At 35.5% G+C, this 25,579-nt stretch overlaps 1 protein-coding gene across 1 annotated transcript in view; it reads left to right on the plus strand.

Moving 5' to 3' along the window:
* Positions 1 to 25,579, plus strand: part of Cdh10 (cadherin 10) — a 193,382-nt gene that overhangs the window by 45,352 nt on the left and 122,451 nt on the right. Inside the window, exon 2 of the mRNA XM_051150993.1 lies at positions 24,904 to 25,246. Coding sequence (XP_051006950.1) covers positions 25,016 to 25,246 — 231 coding nt within the window. The 5' untranslated portion in view covers positions 24,904 to 25,015. The remainder of the gene's footprint in view (positions 1 to 24,903; positions 25,247 to 25,579) is intronic.

Below are 25,579 nucleotides of genomic sequence, written 5' to 3' on the forward strand. Positions count from 1 at the left end.
ACTTTCTTTAGACTTTTCAAACTTTGGCGATGATTGGAGCAGAACTCTGACTAGTCTGAATCAAAGGTGTTCATGTTAGAGCTGTCTAACAACACTGACCACACCGTGGGTCCAAAATAAACACTTATGGGCACAATTATCAAAGTGTGTTCCCTAGTTTTCTGTTACAATTTAGGTGCATTCTTGCGGTATTCTACTCACAAATCATGGTTTTAAAGTCTGTGTACCTCTAGGCACAGATAGTCCTTCATATTCTAAAGTTATGCTTTTACATTTTTTAAATGTTGTTTTTAAAATGTGTGTACGTGTATGTGTGGGTGTGCATGTGCCACAGTGCTTCTATGGAGATACATTAGTTAGTTTTCTCTTGTCATCACTGACTCCAGGGATTTAACCAGGGCGTGGAGGTTGGAATAAAGCATTGGGCATGGTAGTTGTCTTCCCCCATTTAGGTCTTACTGTTTGTTCTATATTTTTCTAATCTTAAGCACATATTTAACTTAGTAAACACTTTTTTGAGGAAAATGTCATCCAGGATGGTTTTAGTTTATCTGGGTACAGACAATGAACAGTTCCCCAACGGCAAGTTCTGCTAGAATGATCTACTAAACAGTATATTGTTTAGTCTATACCTTGTGACACATGATCATTACAGACTGCCTCTGTATTAAGTGATGCTTTCCAAATTTTTTTATTACATCTTGAAACAGTTGTCATCATATCCTACGTAGGATCATTGCACCTTTTTTTTTTTTTTTAACATAGGGATCAAGAATGTCTCGGGTGATATCAGCAACTGTTGATGACATTCTTGATCCGTATGTTAAAAAAAGAAAAAGAAAAGAAAAAAGAAAGAAAGAAAGAAAGAGAAAAGAAAAAAGGAGGAATAAGTGACAAACTGCCATTTCTCCACCTCCTTTTTTCTCTATGAAAATTGTAGCTGCAAGCTTATCAATTCAGTGAAGACTATATTGAAAATAATTTTCAAAGTTACAACAGAGACAAAAGAAAAAGTTTAGAAAGTAATTTTAATCTTTTTGCTAAGATGCCCTTAAACATGAATTGTTATTCTGTAAAGATACCATGCTTTTTCTATTTACTCACAGATATATTAGCAATGTGGAGTACAAACGCACTGTTCTTTTTCTTGGTTTCTTTCCTGCATTGCATGTAGTTATAATCAGACAATATGAGAATGTTGCCATCCAGCTCTGATTCTAAGCTGCTTCATAGACAGTCTTAAAAGCTGATTTGTACTTATCCTTTTTCTTTTTTTTTTCTTACTTTTTTTTTCTATTAATTTATTCTTGTTACATCTCAATGTTTATCTCATCCCTTGTATCCTCCCATTCCTCCCCCCCCCCCCATTTTCCCATTATTCCCCTCTCCTATGACTGTTCCTGAGGGGGATTACCTCCCCCTGTATATTCTCATAGGGTATCAAGTTTCTTCTTGGCTACCTGCTGTCCTTCCTCTGAGTGCCACCAGGTCTCCCCCTCCAGGGGACATGGTCAAATGTGAGGCACCAGAGTACGTGAGAAAGTCATATCACACTCTCCACTCAACTGTGGAGAATGTTCTGACCATTGGCTAGATCTGGGAAGGGGTTTAAAGTTTACCTCCTGTATTGTCCTTGGCTGGTGCCTTAGTTTGAGTGGGACCCCTGGGCCCAAATCTGCCTATCATATTGTTCTACTTGTAGATTCCTTTTTCATTTTATGAATCTGGTACCTTTTGTAAGGGTGGGAAAAATAATTTGAGAAGTGTTTTCTATTTGCAAGATCTAAAATATGGAAAATTAGTATATTATGTAGTTCAGGTAGTGGTAAAATAGGATCATAACAAAGAGATTAAAAACATCTTTGAAATTTCTTTTGTTCATGTATTTTATTCCAATTGGTATAGCATTACTTGTTTAGTATAATTTAAAATTTAATACTTATTGATGACCACTAGAGTAGTTTATATGGTTCCTACATGTAATTGTTAACATCTTACTTACATTCTTTGTAGAGGATATGATTTATAACAATATTAAGTGTAATTTTGTTATCACTGCAGTAGGCTTTTAGTAATTTCTAACACAGTATTTCAAAATTGAACTGCTCAGGAAACACAGAAGCTTCAGTTTCTGTGGAGGAGGTATCTGTGTAGAGGTGGATTAGTGGATACTCTGCTGTACCTTATCACATGTCACAATCAAGGTGTTATCTGAGGGGTGCTGAGCCACTGGGTATTTCTGAGTTTCAGTTCCTTGCTGACTATTGGACTGAGGATCTCAGTCCCCTGCTGGCTATTGGCCTATGGCCTCTGTGCAATCTTTGCCTGAAAACTGTTATAGTATGGCGGCTTTGCTCACCCTATTCTGTAAGCCAAGAATGAAATAGCCCCTAGACTTTAGCAAGAGATAGATGGTGATTGTGATCATTGCAATACCATCCGGCCACCTATATTATATTCTAAAATTAGAAGCACTGGGCTAGTCTACAATGACGCCCATGTTAGTAAATAAAGCATACAGACTAAAGACAAAGGTCACTGTAGTCTAGCTGGAAAGCTGGGTTTTAATAAGAAATACAAACAAACAAACAAAAAAACAAACAAAAACTACTTTTGGAGGCTGGGAAGACAGTGCAGTGGTTACAGGCACTTGCTGCTCTCAAGGGGCCTATATTCAGTTCTCAGTACCTATGTCAGGGGTCTTATAGTCCTTTGTTAACTCCACATTCAGGGTATTTGACATCTCTGGCCTCCAAGAGAACCTGTATCCATGTACACAATACTCATATGCACCCACATCTACACTTAATGAAAATTGATTAAATGAGTCTTTAAAAAAGCTACTTTGAAGCATAGGAGATAAGGTTTCTTTAGCAGTTTTTCTAGTGATGCTGTTTCATTCTCCTCTGTATCTCTGTCCTTGGCATTTTAAGTTATGAATTCTCTGGTTGGAAGACAGAATAATAAAGGAGAAAGAAACCTCCTTAAACCCCATGGTAGCCACTTGCCAGCTATATTACATTAACCATGTTACTTAATGCCCCAATGCTCTCAGATTTATTGATTAAATAATATTTTAACTTAATACAACCAAACCTTGGACTTTCTTTAAAGGAAAGTAGTGAAATATATCACTTTCCTGGAGTTTACTGGGCAAACAAGTATCTATCTAAAGAATCTATGTTCAATTAAAGGACAAAAAAGCAGTTGTCCTCTCCCACATCCCTAATTAACCTAGATGAGAAACTGGTCCAGTAATGTAGAAAAAAAATATGTAGTCCACAGTGAAGGAGGTTTTCCTTCTTTTGTTTTCTTACATTTCTGGTAATATTTTCTAAAAATTATCCTTTGACACTCACAGTACTTTGTATTTTGGACCATTAGGGACAGGTAGCCAATAGCTAGGGCCCTTACAAAACAGGCGCGGAGGGTGTAGTCCATCCTCTTTGTCCCACACTGGTACCTGTAACTTCTTCCTTCTCTGTAGCTGCTTGCACATTTCCACATAATTTTCTCTGCCTTTCAAGTGCTTCTAAGTGCTGACACTTAAACTCCTTTGACAGTTTTGACTGAAGAAAATAAAACCTAGCATGGGAATATTACTGGGAAATATTTATTGATGTTATTAAGAAGATTTCACTAGAAATAAATCAATATATAATCGCTATATTCAAGGATCGTAATTCCGTTTTGTAGAGCTGTTTAACTTTGCCATTCAGAGAAAACCTAATGTTTTATTCATATGTTTTTTTGAAATAGAGGCCAAACATTCATATTTATAATATGGAAAATGTTCCACATTAATATTTAAATATCTATCTCTAAATTTAATCAACTACAATTAGCATAATGGAAGGAAAAATATATGATCCTAGTCAATACCGTCTTATGGACTTACAAACTACTGTTTATTGGAATTAAGATTTTAAAGTTCAATTTGTATTTAAAAAGCTATTTAATATGGTCTGTTTAATAATATATAGTCCAATGCATGTATCTTCCGCAGTCATAGCATTTCTTTTCACATCTATAGGAGTGAGAATCTACTTCACAATGTTGTAAAAACTAACTCATCCTTTGTAAAAAGTGCCATCTCATTGACTGCCCTGTAATAATTTCTCATATGTGACAGTTTATATTTCAGAACTGTTTCAATATAAAACTAACTCCTTTAAGCAGGGATCAATTAGTGAGGTCTTCACTCTGTGTATGGTAACAACATGAGGTACTTCTATAGCTGGGCTTCTTTACAATACACTGCAGAGTGGTTTTACAAGCTCCCTCCTCCCACTCCCTTCATCTTCTTTTATTCTGCCTTAGATGTTGTGGTCTGAGTTCTGGGCATCACAGGAGAATACCTATATGAGCACTGCACATGCCATAGCTACCATGGTCAGTAATGATGAGGATCTGTCTGTGGAGGCGAAGCCAGCTAGCAGTAGAGGTAGAAGAGTGCCAACCAGTTGGAGGAAGGTGTAACCAAGCTTGAAAGTCATGGAAGAGCTCATAGGGAAAAGGTGACATCAAAGTGCTCATCAAGAATTGACATCACTTTATAATGGTGGCAATGGTCTCATGAGTGCCTGCTGTTTCCTACTGCAGAGTGACACTTCCCTTTCACACCTGCACTAATTTCAAGAGTGATCATTTTATCAGATACATTTTAATTTGTGTGTGTGTGTGTATGTGTGTGTGTATGTGTGTGTATGTGTGTGTATAGACCATCTATTGTTTAGTTAACTTTTCTGGGACATGGCTGAGAGCTGTGAAGTAAGAGTTAGAACTTTTGACTGTCTGCTAGATACGAAACAGTTGATGGAAATGCATAGATGGGAGGGTGGTCTCGGGAGCCCCATACAGTACAGAATATGCTCATGAATTAACCAACCAACAGAAGAATCAGTAGAGAAACAAAAGGAATAAGGCAAAGACTATAGATCGAAGATGCAGTGTAGGGTAGGAAATATTCATGCTCTAGCGGTCTGACACTCTTGGATCTTCTTTGTTCTTTTCTCTTTCTTGAGAGTCAGTGTTCAACAGCTGTAATGGTTTTCTTTCTTGGTGGAGAAGGCATTTTTCTTGCCTGATATATTTATTGTACACTCTGTTCATAGTGAAATGCTGGATAAAGTTTCAAGAATTCAACAGTTACTAAACACCAAATCCTTTACTCTTCAGACACAGTGATGAAAGTACATTTTGAGACATACAGCTACCTTAACACTCCTATATTCTGTCAACACACTTGAGGTTTGATACCCAAAGCTTCATGTCAAAGTGTAGTATTAGGATAACTGAGAAGCAAATTGTGTGTTATGGAAATCAAGAGTCTCAAATTAAAAAAAAAAAGTTTTCAAAAATTTGCATAGTAAAATAATTATTTACTTGTCAAGTTTGTTTCATACCAAGTGTACTGGGCAGTTATATGGAAACCTGACACAAGCTAGAGTTATCAGAAAGGAGGGAGTCTCAAATTAAGAATATGATTCCAGAGGATCTCTCTGTAAGCAAGCTTATAGTTCATTCTCTTAATTAGTGATATATTGGGGAGGGCCCAGTCCCTTGTGAGTGTGGGGGGGGGCATTCCTTAACAGGTTATCCTGGGTTCTATAGGAAAGCAGGCTGAGCAAGCCACTTAAGCAGAACCCCTCTGCAGCCTCTGCATCAGCTCCTGCCTCCAGCTTCCTGACCTGCTTGAGTTGCTGCCCTCACTACTTTTGATGGTGAACTGTTATAGGGAATTGTGAGTGAAATTAACCCTTTTCCTCCCAAGTTTCTTTTGAACACAGTATTTAATCAGAGTACTAGAAAACCCTAAGATAACAAATACAATTATGGTTTAACACATAAAAATCAGTTAATACTAACACATCATAAAAAGAAAAGGACAAATGTGAGGCACCATAGTACGTGAGAAAGTCATATCACACTCTCCACTCAACTGTGGAGAATGTTCTGACCATTGGCTAGATCTGGGAAGCGGTTTAAAGTTTACCTCCTGTATTGTCCTTGGCTGGTGCCTTAGTTTGAGCGGGACCCTGGGCCCAAATCTGCCTATCATATTGTTCTACTTGTAGATTTCTAGGACCCTCTGTATCCTTTTATTTTGCTATTCTCCCATGTGTCTCTCATTTAGAGTCCCAATAGGATGCCCTCCCCTCTGTCCCAGTTTCCTGGTAAGTGAAGGCTTTCCCCTAGAGGGGGAGACCTGGTGGCACTCAGAGGAAGGACAGCAGATAGCGAAGAAGAGACTTGATACCCTATGAGAATATACAGGGGGAGGTAATCCCCCTCAGGAACAGTCATAGGGGAGGGGAATATGGGAAAATGGGGGGGGGGAATGGGAGGATACAAGAGATGGGATAAACATTGAGATATAACAAGAATAAATTAATAAAAAAAATGAAAAAGAAAAAAAATAAATAAAAAGAAAAGGATATGCATTCAGTGAGCACCTCAATAGGTGCAGAAAAATGTGTGTGTATATTAAAAATTCTTTAATTTAAAAGCTCTAAATAGCAGCTATAGAAAGATCATAACTTAGGATAAAAAATCCTGCATGACTGGGGGACAACAAACATCATCCTAGTTAAGAAAAGTCCAAAAACTTTTTCCCTATGAGCATGAACAAAATGAATATGCTTGATCCTACTGCTCCTCTTTAATAGTACCAGAAAATTTTAGAAAGAACAATTAGATGAAAGAAAAGGCATTCAAATACTAAAGGAAGAAGTCAAATTACCACAAGACTGTATATACTGTGATGCTATTGTATATACTGTGATGCTATTATAGAAAAGTCCAGAGATTATAGCAAAAGATTACTATAACTTAAAAATAAATTCACTAAAGTAGCAGGATCCAAAATTTTCTATATACTTCTAACAAAATTCTTCAGAAAGAAATATGAACACTAAACAATTCATTGTAGCTGCAACACTAAACAAACAAGCAAAGAAAAAAGACAAAGAAACCCAATGTATTAACTTACCTAAGGAAGTGAAAGACTTCTACAGAGAAAATAATAAAACATTACAAAAAAAAAAGAGAGAAAAAATAAGAATAAAATCAAAGAAGGTGACATGAAGAGTTAGAAAGATAGCCTATTAACTGGAAGAATTAATACAATGAAAATATTCATACTAATCAAAATGTCACACAGATTCAATGTAAGTTCTACTAAAACAGTAATGTCATGGTTTGACTATGCTGGTGCACACTTTTAATTCCATCATTAGGTGGTAGAAGTGTGCAGAAAACATTGCATCTCTGTATGTTTCAGTCTAGTTTGGTCTACATAGAGAGTTCTAAGCACAGTATGGCTACATAGTACAAACCCCTCTCAGCAATGACAAGAAAAAGACATTACAATGATCACAATGTTCACATAAACACAGAACGAGGGCAAGCATGAACAAAATAAAAAACTTGTCAACAAAGCCACATCCCCACATCTTTCTTGTTAAATGGTTAAACGGGCAAACATTGAAGAAGGGATGTTTTCTGCAATAGAGTTTCCTAGGAAACCTGGAATTTACATGTTACAAATTGAAATTTGACCTCTATCTCTCACCCTGGACAATGTCAACTCAAATGTATAAGAAACTTTGCTGTTATATGTACGGTACTACAGTCAAAGATAGGGGAACACTATCTTCTCTGAATTCTCGCAGATCAATTGGCAAATGACATTATGTCACAATCAGAAGCTTTGTATAAATGGAGGCAGTCTGCCAATGATGGGGGCCTATAGCACAGAGAAAATATTTAGCAGCTATTCTGACAGTACCTAAAATATATGAAGAACTGATATAAATTAATGTAATATAATCTGTACCAAGTGAAAGTTATCAGATTATTTGAATAGATATTTCAGAAAAGAAAGTATAAATGGTCAATAAATAGATTAAAACACGCTCACTATCTTTAACGATCAGGGAAACATAAATGGAAGCTAAAATAGAGTTGCTATTTCACCTCATTTAGAGTGGCTTGTTTTTAACAAAACAGAATGTGGAGGCCTCAGGAAAAGAGATCCTTCATAACAATGATACCATGAATATAAAATAATATGGAAATATGGATAATACAATGGAAATTCCTCACAAAAGTAAAAATAAAGTTTAATAGGACCCAGTTATGCCTTCGTGGTTATACATCTGAGAGCAAAACGAATTTGGCATAGAACTGAAATAGCTGATTGCCCTGTTGGTTATTCTAGTATTCACAATTCCTAAGACAAAAATGTATCAATAGATGCCTGATAACTGGTGACGAAATAAAGAAAATAAGAATGTATGCACAATTGAAATGCTCATCATAGATAGAAAACAACAACAACAACAACAACAACCCTGCCTTCTACAAGAAAATAGATGGACCTGAAGGATATCACGTTAAGTGAAATAGGCCAGAACTGAAAACAAATATCCTATGTTCTGTCTCACAGTGAGAGCTAAGACTAAAGATAAACAGGGGTCTTGCGAAACAGCCCATTTGGTTAAGGGCCTGCTACACAAATATGAGGATTAAAGACCAGAAAATGACTGTGAGAACTTACATAGAAAGCTAGGTGGGGTGCAACCTTGTACTTCTTACACCTGACTATCGCCAGGAGAAAAGACCAAATCCATGGTTGTCCAATTAAAGCAAACTATATTCTGGATGCACTTGAGACTGACCCGCAGGCTGTGTCACTTTAATTGGAAAGACAGCAGCCACTGCTGTTCTCTCGAGTTCCTTTTTATAGGAGAGATAAGGTGTTCACAGTATAAAGAGAGTTGGCTGGTACGCATTGTTATGTTATGGAAGGAAAGGACCATGGGAAAGGATATAAATGAATAGGGCCCCCAAGGAGTTTATATCAGATCTAAGAAACAGAAGCAAATTATTTTTAAAAATTAAAATTAAATTAATTAATTAACTCACTTTACGTCCCAATCGTAGCCCCCTCCCTCCTCTCCTCCTGGTCTCACTTTCTTCATTCCATGTTCCTCTTCATCTGCACCTCAGAAAATGGAAGCCCTCCTACCTATCCATCCCAGCATGTCAAGTCTCATCAGAACAGAGCACATCCTCTACCACAGACAACTGGCAAGGGAGCCCCTCAGAAGGAAGTGATCAAAAAGTATGCAAGAAAGTCCGTGACAGAGATGGCCCCACTTCCTTTACCTGAGGACCCACATGAAGACCAAGCTGCTCCTCTGGTACATATGTGTAAGGGGCCTAGGTCCAGTCTATACATGGTCCTTGGTTGGTGAAAAACATACTCTTAATTCTAAATAGAAACTTTAACATGCGAAGACTTAACACAAGGCAAAGAAGAACTTATTCTTAATTGCCTTAACTGAAAATAAACTCCTAATTCATAAGGTATATTGTTTTTGTTTTGGTCTCACAGTAATCTTAGTGTAGGGTAGAAGGGGCTCCATCAGGCTTTTTGGCCTCCCTGACATAATTGCTGAATCCCAGGTCACAGCGGAGAACTTGTCTCCTCTCCATGATGGCTAGCTCCTGAGTATATCTGGGCATGTACATTAGTCTCTACATGAAAATACACACATGAGGTCACACCCATGTGAACATGCATACCACCAAATGCAAACACAACCACAAAGGTGCACATGTGTGTATAAAAACCAGCTTGATTTTAATGGAGAATCGTGATGGCTGGGATTGTGCGGGCCGCTAGGTGTGTGTTTGTGATGATGAGGAGAGGCGAGGGAAGCCACCATAAAGGCAGCGTCATTTATGGATTTCTAATTATTCCACAGTGATTCTTACCAGTATATAAAGTTTATACATGTGATATATGTGATGAATAATAAAATAGGAGTAAAATGCTGTGTTTTTTTTTTTCAATTGATATTACTAACACATTTATTTTTACTATGCTGAATTTTAGGCCTGTTTACAATTTTACTGCTTTGCATTGTTTCTTCATTACATTGTATAATAATAATTTCATATAAAATATTAAGTGCTCATGGAAGGAATTAATTCGGCACAGGGATCATAGTTTTCTTTTAAACATGTTTTTCTCGTTGTTTGAGAAAATGCAATTTTATTTTATATTTTATGTACTATTTTATAGTTTGAATATCTGTTTAGCAGGGCTCACACAGTTAGTTGCTAGGCAGTCACTCAATACTTAAGCACAGACTCAGCTCCATTTCTTAGCAGATTCTTCTTCTTTGATCTCTCTCGCTCTCTCTCTCTCTGCCCCCATGCTGGTATGTGTATGGGTGTGTACAAGTGTGTGGTGTGTGGAGTAATTACGTGTGTATGTGTGTGTGTGCACATATGCATGTATCTAGGAGATGCACACGTAATGTAAACATTTGCAGGGGCCAGTTCCAGCGCCTGATATCAGACCTTAGAAATGCCCACCTAGTTTTTTTTTGTGTGTGAAGGTTTTTGTGTGTGCATGGGTTCACACACAGTTGTGCACATGTATGTAGAGACCAGATATCAACCTCTACTGTTCATTAGAAGTTGTTCACCTTGCTTTTTAGGCAGACTCTCACCTGATTAGACAGGCTGGCTGCTCAGCAAGTCCCATATATCCTGTTAATCCTACCTTGACTGCCCTGGAGTTACAAATAAGCTGGAACTCATAATCGTGAGTTCCAAGGCAGACACTAAGCCAGTGGATCCCATTTGTGGGTCATGATCCCTTTTATGAGGTCACATATTCAGATATTCTGCATATCAAATACTTATTTACACCATGAGTCATAACGATAGCAAAATTACAGTTATGATATCTCAAGGAAACAATTTTATGGTTGGCCATCACCACAACAGGAGAAACTATATGAGGAGCCACAGTGTTAGAAAGGTTGAGAACCACTGCCTAAGCCATCCTTCCAGAAACCCATGTCAGTTTCATTACTGAAAAAAAACTTTGATAATTATATTAGCAGTCTGTAGTCTTTCGTATGTGTAGGTCTCAATTTTATAAAAATTTTCTGTTCTTACTTAGTTGAACATTTTCTCTTTGTTTTTGTTTTTTTGTTTGGTTGTTTTTGTAAAAGGTGTTGCAATTTCAACATTTGAGGATTCAAAGGTTTTCCAGGAGTTAAAAGTGTACAGGTTGATAATATCAATAGAAAAATAGAGGATTTATTTCAAATATGAAATTATCTTTGTAGCAATGTTGAGCAACAATATTTGTTCATCAGATAATCATTTATACACATATCAATTTACTAGGGAAAATAAAGATTAATTCAGCACTTATGGAAAACATGCTTTTATTTATGAATAAAAATTTTATATATAAGATCTTAAATCAGAAATCTTAGTTTTTTAAAGGATACACAATTTAAGTCCTTTAATTTTACTTATGCATTTGTAATTTTACATGGCTCTATGGAGTAGACTTCAATAGCCAACAAGATGTGAAATATACGATAAGGAATTCTAAGTCATAACACACAAATTTATTTAAGAGTTAGAGAATGTTATAAAACTTAGGAAGCAAGCAACAAAAATACTGTTCCCTATTAAAAATTTATGCCTTGAATTTGTATGTGAATAAAGTAAGAACAACAGAAGCTTAGTGTACACTTTCATAAGTTTCTTATAAATAATGCAGTCCCGCCAAGTTCATTTTCCTAGTTGGCTATACTTAATGTGTGCCTTTTCCTATTTGGTTTCTGTTCCATCAGCTACTTGTGAATCTAAATCCCTTTGAGACTAACTCTCCCACCCTTGTGTCTTTCTCCAAGGGAAAATGTAATCGGCCTTGAGTCATCTAATTAGTAGTAAGAGTCTCTCTGCTGCCCGCATCGACTCCCTCACAGGTCTGATGTGCCGGCGTGCTGACATCAATGAACACTTTATTAAATTACACACTCCCATAAGCAGGCATGAGCTTTCACAGCCTTCATATTTTATGCACTCTTGCACTCACCCCTGTTTGCTGAAGCTGAAGGTGTCCAGGCCAAACTGAGAATAATATAAAGTTCTGATAAGTTTATAAAGATCTTGTTGTTGGTGGTGGTGTTGGTGGTGGTGGTGGTGGTGGTGGTGGTGGTGTGTGTGTGTGTGTGTGTGTGTGTGTGTCTGTCTGTCTGTCTGTCTGTGTGTTCGATAACACAAAATATTTCTCACGCTGTTAGGGCTATTAAATTTAAGCTGTTGTTTTGTACAGACATACATTACTAGAATCCAAAAACATCAAGCAAAGACAGGAAGCTATGTGTCCAATGGAATGTTTATTTATTTAATATTTTGTGGTGTCTGAGTAGAATAAAGAAACAATTGAAACAAATATCTAAAACAATGACTCATACTTGGATTCCCAATAGATATATCATTAATATGTAATAATTTGATATTTTATGTAATTTATATGATTATACATTCTTTAAGGTTTCTAATGACTTATGCATTTTCTAATAATGATACAGTAGAGGCATACTGTTGGCCAGAAGACAAGATTGGGGAATTCTATGGAGCTGCGAGGAGGTAGTGATAGGTGAATATGCTCAAAGTACATTGTATAAATTTGTGAACTTTACAAAAAATACATAAGATAGTACTTTAAAAATTAAAAATATGATGCATGAAATTCAAGGAAGGTAAATATTTTTTTAAATTTTCATTTGGGAGGTACTCTTACATTGTAGTTTTTGTTTAAGTATACCTCACATTGATAATTAACGTCACGCTATCTATTTGTTAGGCCAGTCATAGGGGCCTAAGTTAACATAGAGTAAGATGTGTTTTGTGCAAAGTTCTGTGAGTTTTATTAAGACCCTTCAGTAATGACTATGGCAGCCAGGACAGAATACATTTTCATGTCTTCTGAAGGTTCCTCATGTTATTATGTTGTGACTATAATTCTATTATTTACAATCTGTCTCATATACCTACATCTTTGCTGTTTTACAAATGTCATATTAAGTACAATCAAACATCTGATAAGAGTTTTGCACGGTTTGTTTCTCTTAACACAGTGTATTCAACATGCAATGATGCTTATTGCTGCATCATTATCAACAGTTAATTACATTGCTTGTGTAGTCTATATACCACAATTTGTCCACCCCTCCTTTTAAGGTGTTTTTAGGTGTTTCCCCTTGTTTTTTGATGGTAATGAATATACATTACTATAGGGCTACATCTGGATAATTGTAATTTTCAAAACTCTATGATGAGACTATTGTATCAAGTTAATCAAATAAATCCACAGGTAGATGTCTAAGAAAAAGAAAATATGTTTCCTGAAGTAGCCGATACTGTCCGTCCTCATAGTTACATTTGTTCCAGGTGTCTATTCTTGTGCATTCCTTAAGATACACTTAAAAAGAATGGGATATTTTAATTTTGTGACTTAGTATGCATATTTGGTTTAATTAGGACAAAAATTTTCACATTTTGTCCCCAAAGATAAATGAAATTGAGCAACTTTTTTAGATGCTTTTTAAATCTATGTATGGTGTTTTTTAAAATTCTTGCAGATTCCTGGTAGAAAATTTTCTTTTGCTTTGTACTGTGTGTGTGTGTGTGTGTGTGTGTGTGTGTGTGTGTGTGTGTGTGTGTGAGTGTGTACGTGTACATTAGAATGGGCATGCAATTTCTTAAGATTGAATGTGAAGATTCTTCTGAGATAAAAGTTTTGCAGCTCTGCTCCTAGTCTATAGACTCTTTTTCCATTTTATTCATCTGTGAGGAAGAAGTTTTATATCTATTTTGACAAAATCCCACTTGCCATTTTTTCTTCCACGGGTCCTCATTTAGGATTATCTCCTAAAAGTTTTTGCCAGTTAAAATCAGGAAATAGTCTTCCAGAGATATGTTTGCCAGTTAAAATCAGGAAATAGTCTTCCAGAGATATGTTTGCCAGTTAAAATCAGGAAATAGTCTGTCTTCCAGAGATATGTTTGCCAGTTAAAATCAGGAAATAGTCTTCCAGAGATATGTGCTTTCTAGAAGAATTAAAGTTTAGATTTCAGTGATTTTGTTGTTGTTCCTTCTCATAAAGCACATTGTCTCATTTCTCTACTTTTATTTTCCTTACTTCTTTTCTATTTCTTTCAAGACACCAAGGTCTATCAGGAAGCCCACTGAGAGAATTGACTTTTAGGTATATGGCAGGGAAGCTATACTCATGAGGTCTCAGCAGTGATGCTGCTTAACCCAGACCAAAACAATCACTGTATCATTTGACATGTCAGTGTGCGATGGGATAACTCACACATACATGAAGAGCTACAAGAAGTTAAAAAATGATGAGAGAGATAGAATTTACCTTTTCTAGAGATGAGGACTCTAAATGGCTATCCAATCCCAAGCAGTTAGTCCCAAAAATATAAACAGCCTTAAACAGATACATCAAGTATCCTTTGTGAATTGATTTGCATATACATTTAACAATATTAATTAAAGAATAAGAGGTAATGAATTTTAAAAAGAACAAGGAGCATGGGAGGTAGGAAAGAGGGGATGATTTAATTATATTTCAATTACATAAAATTTAAAACATTGTAAATTAAAGTCTCTATTTCAGTATTTTATTATCAGAAAAAAATGCTGTAACTTAAGATAAAGCCTGAAAACTATTCTCAAAAAAATCATTTAAAAGGTAATGCATGTGTTTACAAAAGAAAAGACGATATATTTATTGTAATTCTGGTGGGTTTTGTAAATTCATTTCCTTCCATGTATAACTTGTAGTTGGAATATAGGTGAAATCATTCTTAATTGAAATCCGAAAGCTTAAGGAATGACACCAAGAACTAACAAGTGGAATCATAGGAAAATCTAAAGCTCCTCTTTGCAAAGGAAATAACTGAGTGAAGAGGAAGCTTGCAGAGTCAATCTTTGATAACCATACAAATAATAGAGGACTAAATTATAGAGCCTAGAAAGAAATGAAAAGTAATAATAGAAGATACCAAAAGAACTACTAAATTTCTATAAAAGACCCAAATTATAGGAAATTATGCCTTGAAATACATTATTCATTTTTGACTATCTTTATTTCTTGATATGTTATGGGATGACAAAAATAAAAAACATGGTCTACAGAAATCCTAGAGATTGTTCTGCATGCTCTTCCACCTCACTGCCTCCACGTATTTCTACTGCATCCGCCCAGTTCTGATAAAATTCAGTATAATACATCAAAGTATCCTCAAAAGGAAATAGTCTGTTTGCTTAACTTAGTCCATTATGGACCTTTGTGTTTATGTGTTTGTTTGTTTGTGTGTGTGTGTGTGTACACAAACTAAGGCTATTCTTTCCTTTTCCAACATACAATTATTCAGCCATCTGAGCAGAGGGGACAAAGAGCAAGTACTAACATAACCATGCAGAAAGAGTTTACCATTATAAGAGAAGAAATGCTGAACAGCATTCTCCTTATAGGAGTAATTTTCAACTGACTGAATGAATGACACTTTGTAGATAAGGCCTTGATGATCCATAGCTTAGATGTACTGTTTCGTTTCTGACACCTATCTTTACCAATTCAATTTTTTACCAAGATGATGACTCCCATTTGGTGTCCACTGTACTTGTGGCTATAGGTAGGTCAAGTATCTGATTAGTATAAGAGCCAATTTGTAATTTCTCTTTGAGTCTGAAAGTGCACAGGCATTTTTGCTTCTTTTTACAGGAATAGATATATATTTTAGTCATAAATATGGTAAATATTACACTGGGTTCAGACACTAAATTATTCACTGAATCAGAATTATGAGCTCTAATTCTTTCAGTTGGTGAAAAGAAATTATAATGAAGGATCTCCCCAAGTCGTGTTTGCAGTACTGGAAAAACAACAACAACAAAATCTAGGCATTCATAAACAGAAATCAAAGATTGTTGAATAGGTTAGTTATTCATAAAATTTATCAAAGAAAGACTACAAGTTGTATTTCATTTGGAATTCAAAGAATATGCTTCAGAAATTGATAATTTTGGAATGGGGATTAGAGTTTGAAATTAATGAGAACAGAGATGAAAAATGAAAACATGTACATACTCATACATTTAAAGAAAAATTTAAAAATCAGTTTTGATTAAGTAAATTACAGTTTGAATTCATTCAACCTTTCTTTCCACTGGCAAAATACTTTAAAAATTAAACTTTAAAAATAGCTGAATTTTTATTATTGAATAACAATATTGTATTGCAAACCGGTCATGCTAGTGATATATTTACAACAGAAATTTAACATGTCGAATTTATATATGGAGGATTATTCATTTTGATATGTTAAGGAGATTTCATTGACCCAGAAATTCACTGTGTGATCTGACCTAGCTTTTTGTTAAACTACTACCCACAAATATCTGCAGTTCTCAAACAGTTCTTTCTATTTGCTCTCAGACTAGTGGAATCAAACTAACTTATTTTATTAGTACTTAATGTTGGATGCCTGGGAACATGTTTACTTGCAAATGTGTGTGTGTACATTCACTTGGAGGCCAGAGGTTGACACTGGTGACTTCTTTAATCACTCCATACCTTGCTTTGTGAGACATAGATTTTAAATGAATATGAAGCTCCTTGTTTGGCTAAACTGACTAGCTTTAAACTCCTGTGGATCCTCTTTTCTTCACTCATCAAGAGCTGAAGTTATAAATGCAGGTAGGTGCTGTGTCCGACTTTATTTGTGAATGTACTAATGGGTGCTTGGGCAATAAGTTCTTCACGCATGGAGCAATCTTACCAGCTAGAAAGTATAAGTTTAACCACAATACAGACTGTTCATTTCTAAATTATTCCAGGCATTTTAGAACACTGTAAGAGGCACTTGGTAGCCTTAGGTTTTTCCTTATAATGCTATGACTGCATTTCATAGCATTACTGTCATACTTTTCCAGAACTGACAGATTAACCTGTAGATAAAAATTCTCCTGTCTGTTTTTGAGGCTAATCCTTCCTGATATATTTGACACTAAAATGAGAGGCAACCTTACCATTAGTCATGATAGACATAGAACTCAGTGCTCAGAAAGCTCAGAATACATCTAGCGGCCAATGGAATTGATTTATTTTTAAGTAAGAGAAAAAAGTGAATAATAAATAAAATAATAAATACATAAATTAAATAAAAGCCTTTATATGTATTATTAATATAATTGTATTTATATATTCAGTTGAGAAAAATTTGTCACATTTCTTAAAAGTCAAAAACAAATCTTAAGAAGACAAAGGCCTATGAGCATATACAGGGGTAGAAAGTCCCCCTCAGTCACAGTCATAGGGGAGAGAAGTAAAGGGAAAATGGGAGGGAGGGAAGAATGGGAGGATACAAGGGAGGGGATAACCATTGAGATGTAATATGAATAAATTAATAAAATAAAATTAAAAAAAGAAGACAAATGGTTATGTTCTAGGGAAGCATAACACTATTCTGGATTCAGTCGGTAAAACCATGCTAAAACAGACCTGAACATGAGTTTACATTCAAGCCTTCATCTTAAAGAAATATTTTCTTGTTTCTTCTATGCATACATTTAATACATTAGCACATTCTTTTCCCTACCCTATGTATCTTTGTGACCTATATTTCCAAGGCATACAATGGAATCCCACTCCATGTTATTGCCACAATTTAGTTTTTAACTCCTGTCCTGCACTGTATACCAAAAACCATATTCCAGGGCATACGGCATGTGAATACTGTCACACAACCGTTTCTTTTGCATCAGGATAACTGTAATTTTCACAAAAAATAATTCCTTAAAACATCCCTTTTAAATTAGGCTCTTTTTTTTTTTTTAAACATTCTCACCATTAACTCTTAGATGATGAGAACTTTTTGAGAGTGTTTGTGTAGCCAGCTGAGTAGGAGCAGACACACTGAACTACAAGCAGCACTCAGTAATTTAGTTTCAGTACCCTATCTGTAGAATAATAATTCTAAATTCAATTCACTCAGAAACAGAATAACTAAAACAAACCTTAAGATTTTGTTCAATAATGTGTTCAATGAGATGCATCCCAGACTGTAGATCATTGTTTTAAGTATATAACAAGCTATACTGGAGTCTACTATCGAAGTCAAGAGCAGGATGCCTTTAAGAATTAAATGATCATAATGAGTGAGTTAATCCAGAAGCAGAAAGAGTTAAATGGTATATACTCACTTATATCTGCATACTAGCCCAAGGCCATGTCCCATGAAAGTCTTCACTAACCAAGAAACTGGGACAGAGGGGAGGACATCCTATTGGGACTCTAGATGAGAGAAGCATGGGAGAATGACAAAGTTGAAGCATCCAGAGGATCCTAGAAACCTACAAGAAGAAAATTATGATAGGCAGATTTGGGCCCAGGGGTCCCGCTCAAACTATGGCACCAGCCAAGGACAATACAGGCAGTAAACTTCACTCCCACCAAGATCTAGCCAATGGACAGGACATTCTCCACAGTTGAGTGGAGAGTGGGGTCTGACTTTCACATGTACTCTGGTGCCTCATATTTGACCATGTCCCCTGAATGGGGAGGCCTGGTGACACTCAGAGGAATGATAGCAGGCTACCAAGAAGAGACTTGATACCCTATGAGCATATACAGGGGGAGGAAGTTCCCCTCAGTCACAGTCATAGGAGAGGGGAGTAAGGGGAAAATGGGAGGGAGGAATGGGAGGATACAAGGGATGGGCTAACAATTGAGATGTAATATGAATAAATTAATAAAATAAAATTCAAAAAGGAATTAAATTAAATAAATATTTAGATACAAATAAATGAGCCTTGCTATTATTTGAAACTTTTTCAAATGATGATTGGAAAATATAGCTTAGTGTTGAACCAAGCATTACAATAAATAAAAAATACGCTACAGATTGGACCCTGTCCTCAAGAAAATGAAATCAAACTTCTGTGGGGTTGTTTCAGTATTACTTGTTGGCTACAAATGAATAATTTAGGAAATTTTTATAGAGTAGTTTTCCATATAAATGTGATATACTGTCTACCGATGGGCCTTTCATAATAGTAAACACAAGTGATATCTCAGTACTAACCATGTAGTCCTGTTTATTTTGCCTTATCCCAGCTGCCTCTCACATGCATCTCACATGGACACTTCTTATTCATGTGCTTTTCCTCATAGAAATAACTGTCCATATGCCTTAAAAATCATGTAGAATGCAAAAGGAACACAATGTCATATCACCATATGATTGTTCATTTGATTAATTTTCATGGATTGTGTTATGGAATTTTCCACTTTCAAGTACAGTAGCCTAAACACATAAAATGTTCCAGTGTAGTTTGTACACAGCATACAATCTACACAGTTGAAAACACAAAACGGGTGGCAACTAAGTTTATACACTATTTATTAGTACATGTGCAACTGTTCTTGTTGGAAGTGATTTAATAGATTATGATTGCTAACAAATTTTTTCTTTAGCTCTTCCTTTTTCTGGATTCTCCATAGAATATGCATGCAAAGATGAATAATAAGCATTGTGTATGTGCATTCCGAAAAAATATATATGTGTGTTTGTGTGTGTGTGTGTGTCACATTGTTTTACAGAACCCATTTAAGTCCTGAATCCAAGAAAATTGGGTAGCAGATGGCTTTTATCTGAACATCTTTAAGCTACCCTGAGAGCATTCTTGCTGTTCACTCCATATAATGAAATAAACTCCAGCTGCAGTAATACAAGATTTCCAGGAAGCAGCAGGTATAATGCCACAGCTGTACTGGCACTGCTAAGTTGGTCATGGATCAAGGTTCATCTGGGACTCTCATTTGCAGCTGGATCAAAAAGTTGTGGAAACAGCAGGAAAAACTCTTGAATGCTATTCTTTTACCTGCTAGCAGAACGTTAGAGAGGGTGGTATCTCATTCACTGAATCCTTTGTTTCCCGCTAATATATGATTTACCCCTCCACCTTTTCAAATTCATGTGAGTTGTATTTGGCTTTGAAATTGTTCTGTGAGGATGTTGGTATGTTTTATAGCTGGAGAAGTTCATGAAGGGTCTGCACGCAGGTCACATTCTTGACCTGAAATTACAAGTAATAACAACCATTTTTTGAAGAGGTATAGCAAAGTTCAGAGCTTTTTGTACTTTATTCTGCATTGCTAACTGTACTAGCAGTGAGATTAGTAAGGCTTCATTTGTACCTATTGCTCCATTGAAAAGCTACCATGTGCCTATTTGATCAGCTTGTCTATGCTCTGCTGCATTAAATATACAAATAAGGTTTTATAAGTATAGTACTATAATCTTGTTTTATCTTTAGGTTAAAGAACCTATATTCTTTCACACTGAAAGATGTTGTAAGTGGTATTTACATTTGGTCATTTTCAAAGATTTTTAGCACTGTGTGAATCCCTGTATTAGTAATAATTTATGTACCTTGTTTTAAGTTATATCTAAACAGACATGTATGGAAGAACACTTTATTTTAAGAAAATAGAGTGTTAAATATTCAATGCAGAATTACACACTTTTCTGACATTATAGCACAGTAGGTAGTGTGTAATGAACTCTTGGAAAATATGATCAAGCATATGGCTTCATTTTATTTGAGTCCTTAGTGTAACGCTTTGATTCAATTTTCTCATAATTCTTTATTCAAGATGCATAAATTGGCATTAGTTAGATAAAAGGAAGTATTTAATGTGCTCTGAGTCATTTGAATTGTAAAAATACACCTGAAAAATATCCTTTTGTTTTTCAATATTGAAATCTCATTAGACTGTGTTTTTGTATGAATTTCTAAAAGTATTTAAAGTGACCACTCACATTGATATAAATTTGCTCTGAATATTCCTTAGCACTTTATATTATTGTTATAGATGGTGAATGAGTAAAGTCTATTATATCAAGATCCTAAATGAATATTGTCAATTAACTGAGAAACGACTAAGTTTTTTTTTAGTAGTCAATGATAGATGGTAGTGATCAGCAATGATATGTAGAGACAATGAATAACTGACATTCACTGACGTGCCTATTACATTATAGCATGTGATGTTGCAGGCTTACATACTGAAATTAGCTTGTTTGGGAGGAAGCAATATTTTGATAACCATTTCCTGTGAAGAATGAAAATTCTTTGATTATGAAACTAAAATGAGATCAGCATGACAATCTCATTCCTATGTACTTGCAAAGAGATTCATTCAGTACTTTGTCCAAGAAAAGAGATACTGTTGTGTGGCATACGGCAAAGATGGCTCGGTGCATAAAATGATTTCTGTGTGGACATGAGGACGTGAGTTTGGATCTCTAGCATACTTAAACAAAGCTAGGAGTGTTCCTATGAACCTGTAATGCCATCAGGAGGGAAGATGAAAAGAGAAGGATCTCTGGGAGTCTTTAGTCAGTTAGCATTTTAAGCAATACACTAAAGTGTCTACATACTGTCTCCCAACCTTAAAAATATGTGTAACAATACTTAACTTTGGGAGAAAATAAGGATGAGTGGATACAACTTTCTATTTTGATGTAAATTTTATTTTTTCTTAATTTTTAATTTGTTCATTTTAAATTCGGACTGTAGCCCCCTCCTTCATCACCACCTGATCTTACTCTCCCTCTCTCCCCCTAGTCCTCAGAAGGGGAGCCCTCCTCCTATAACATCTGACCTGAGCCTATCAAGTCTCAATCTGGATTGCCTGTATCCTCTTCCTCTGTGTCCTGGCAAGGCTGCCCTACCAGGGGGAAATAAGCAACGTGTGTGGGCCAGAGTCCATATCAGAAGTAGTTTCTACTCTCCATATTATGGGACCCACAAGGAGACTGTGCTGCCTATCAACTACATCTGAGCAGAGAGTCTAGGTCCTCACCATGCATAGTCCTTGGTTGGTGCATCAATCTTTGTGGCAACCTCTGCTCCGTCTGAATTTCTTCACTCTATTAGTCTCCTTATCAAGCTCCTGAACCCTCCAGGTCTGTCTGTTCCCCAACTCTTCCATAATACTCCTTGTGTTTCACCCCAAAGTTTCTCTGTGTGTCTCAGCATATGCTTGGAGCCCCTGCTGGATGCAGTCTTTCAAAGAACCTCTGTGTTAGACTCACTTCCTATTCCTTCTCTTTAACGGCTTGTGGTGTCTATTCTATTTCTCCTTCTATATGAGAATAGAGCATTCTTCCTAGGGTCATCCTTGTTATTTAGTTTCTTTAGGTCTATGTATTGTAGTGTGGTTATCCTGTTTTATTTGGCTAATATCCATTTATAAGTGAGCATATACCATGAGTATCTTATGGTCTGTGTTACCTGTCTTGGGATGATCTTTTCTAGTTCCATCCATTTGCCTGTAAATTTCAAACTTTCCTTGTTTTTGATAGCTTTAGAATATTATTCCATTGTGTAAATGTACCAGGGTTTCTTTATCCATTCGTTCTTCAGTTGAAGGACATCCAGGTTGTTTCTAGATTCTGGCTATTACTTATAATGCTGTTATAAACAGAGTTGAGCAAATGTCCTTGTTGTATGGTGGACCATCTTTCAGGTATATGCCTAGGAGTGGTATAACTGGGTTTTGAGGTAGTGCTCTTCCCAATTATCCAAGAAAACACAAGATTGATTTCCACAGTCACTGTACAAGTTTCCACTTCCAACAGCAATGGAGGAGTGTTTCTCTTTCACCAAATCCTCACCGGCATGTGCTGTAACTTCAGGTTTTGATCTTAGCCATTCATTGTTTGAACTGATTACGTCAAATAGTTTGGATGTAAACTGTATTCAAATGTACTTTTATTTACACCATTATTAAAGTATGCAACTTTTGAGTATTCCTACAGTATTGAATCATTAAACGGTTGAATATATGGTGATAATGAAAAAGTGATTTTATTTATTATGTAGAGCTTTGATTACATGTTAAGTATTCAAATATATAGTAGGTCCTAATTTCCAAACTGTTAATTCTCTTTTATAATTATTAGTAGTTTATGGCTGTACATAGAATGAGAAGCAATATTCAGTATAGTTGCTGTCAATTTTGTTAATGATAAAAGCAGATGAGTTGAGTATTGTTGCCTCAATAAATCTTAATGTTTTAGAAGAAACACTAACTCACACACTTCTTTACCCAAAGAAACAGTTTAGTATTCTGCACAATGCAACATATCCTAATTCACAGAAATACAAACAGCATTTTAGTGAATGTTCTTACTACCTAGAATGTAATCAATATGAGTGTCTGAATGTCATGGCTCTGGGATGTAAAATCACTTTATGAACCAGCTCATTGCTAAACTCTGGTAGAGTATTGCATGGCATTTTATAATAGAGTTCATATCGATCACATTGTATGACTTCATGTGCTTGCTGTTATTTAATACACTCAAGGGAGACACTGATTCATCATTAATCTTATTTCTAGAGAACATTTGCATTAACCTTTCAATCATTTTAAAAATAAAGGAAAAGAAAACAAAACAAATTGTTAACAGATATCAGTGAGTAAAAGCATAAATGTGAATTCCATAATATTTGGAGTGCTTCTTAGGACACACATAGAATTCAATCATGTTATTCTCAAAGTAATTTAGAATAACTATGATCTATAGAAATAAAATGAGCTACTGTAAAGTTTTAATAATATAAGCAAATTTATAAAATAAAAATGTGTCTGAATTACAATGAAACACAAGCAACTGTTATTGTAAAGTGTGTTTTTATACACAAAAATTTGATAGAAGCTCACAGAAGAGGAAATGATAGATGTTAGCATGGTTATATTTATATTATTTCTTATTGAAAGTGGCTAATGAATGTCTCTTGACATGTAAGGCTCCATTCTGGACACTGAATATATACAAACATCTCTTTCACTAAGAATTTTTTGGGTTTGTGTAATATATACTTGAAAAAAGTAAGACATATATAGTGCATTGTGGTACATAAAATGTCAGAGTAGATTTCCGAACAAGAACTGAAGGCTAAGATTTAAGTAGAGATCTACAGAAAAATAACTCTAGCTTTAGAGGAGTCATTTTATTGTGTTGAAGTAAAGGGCTAAAGTGAAATAACTGTATGAAGTAACAGGTCATTGTGAAATCCACTGCCACATATTTGGGTAGATACTACTTTCTGCTCTCAGTGCAATGAGCATCCACACAGAAATAAGACATTTTAAAACTCAACCTCACAACTGAGATGCATATGAATGCTATGGAGATGTATGTATGTATGTTTGGAGATGCTGTACGGAAAAGCGTGGCAGGTAGGAGGTTGCAGAGGAGTTAGTAGGCTATTACCATAGTAGATATTATATATTCTAGGCTTCTAGACCAAGTGATGGCAGAACTGTGGTAAGGAGTGTTCAGATTCCAAGTTAGTACACTTGCACAGAGTTGGCAGATTGGTAGATTCTCCCACGTACTAGTGTCAACTTTATCACAAATCAGTTTGAGAGTAGTGCCTCTTCTCGTGACGAAAAGCTTGGTGGTACGTAGACTAACTTAGTAGGAAGTGGTAGCCTCTTGTCCACGGGTTTCTTTCTTTTTAACTTTCTGTATTCTCTGATTAAATTAGAACAAGCAATGGAAACCACTTAGAAACTACTTAAGTAATTGCATTTCATAATTCCTCCATAATTCATACAGTTCATTTGAATCAAATTTTATTTTCAAAATTTAATTTTATGCTAAATCACAGAAAGTTTGACATTCACAGTGGCATCTATCTTTTTTGAAATTACAAGTCTTTAACACTGTGCTGAAAGAGAAAGAATCATAATGGTGTTCTAACAATTAATTTGAAAGAAAGTACTCATGTCGTTTCTTGAATTGTAGATACTCTTCTAGACAAAGAGCGCTTTGTAAAACTGATCATTATTTTATGAATTAGAAAAAGATAGTGTTTTTCTTTAGTGTTTTTACCTAGCTGTTTTCATTTCAAATTTCTAATAAAAAAATCAAAACGATTTCCATTAACTATTTTTATTTGTTTGCTTGTTTTTTGAAGCTCTTGGACATGTGCACAGCATTAATGAAATGTTGGAAGCCAGTTGAGATCTGATACCATAAACAGGACAACATTTTCATCATCTACAGTGGAATACTTCAAGAAGTGAACTATGACAGTCTATCAGTTCTTGAGACTGTTCATTTTCTGGGCATTCCTTTCCCCCTTCTGCTCTCCAGAGTTAACGTTCAGAAGGACTCCTGGGCCTGAGAAAATGACTGGAGAATCCCGTATCAGAAAGAATGATGGTAAAATCCTGCACCGTCAAAAACGAGGCTGGATGTGGAACCAGTTTTTCTTACTGGAAGAGTATACAGGTTCTGATTATCAGTATGTAGGCAAGGTAAGTTTGAGTTGAAAAGGTAGTTTTATTCCTAATTTATATGTCTAAGCAAGGAATATTGCAGATATTCAAGATCTCAGTGACTATAAACTTCATTCTGTAAATGTTCCAAATCCTTTTTATTTATGTAACACAAATTGTGCTTTGAGAAACTGTAGGATGAATTAACATATTAAATATCTGAACTCTTCACACGATTCTATTTCACCCAACTGACAAATGAAGAAGCTGCAGAAACTGAATTTTCATGGAAACTGTTTATTAGTGAAGTCCATTAAATGATCATATGTGTTTGATTTAACATTAATGTTTACTTCAGCAAAGGCATATAAA

Source organism: Acomys russatus, chromosome 9 (genome assembly GCF_903995435.1).
Source record: "Acomys russatus chromosome 9, mAcoRus1.1, whole genome shotgun sequence".
In the NCBI taxonomy this organism is placed as follows: Eukaryota; Metazoa; Chordata; class Mammalia; order Rodentia; family Muridae; genus Acomys; species Acomys russatus.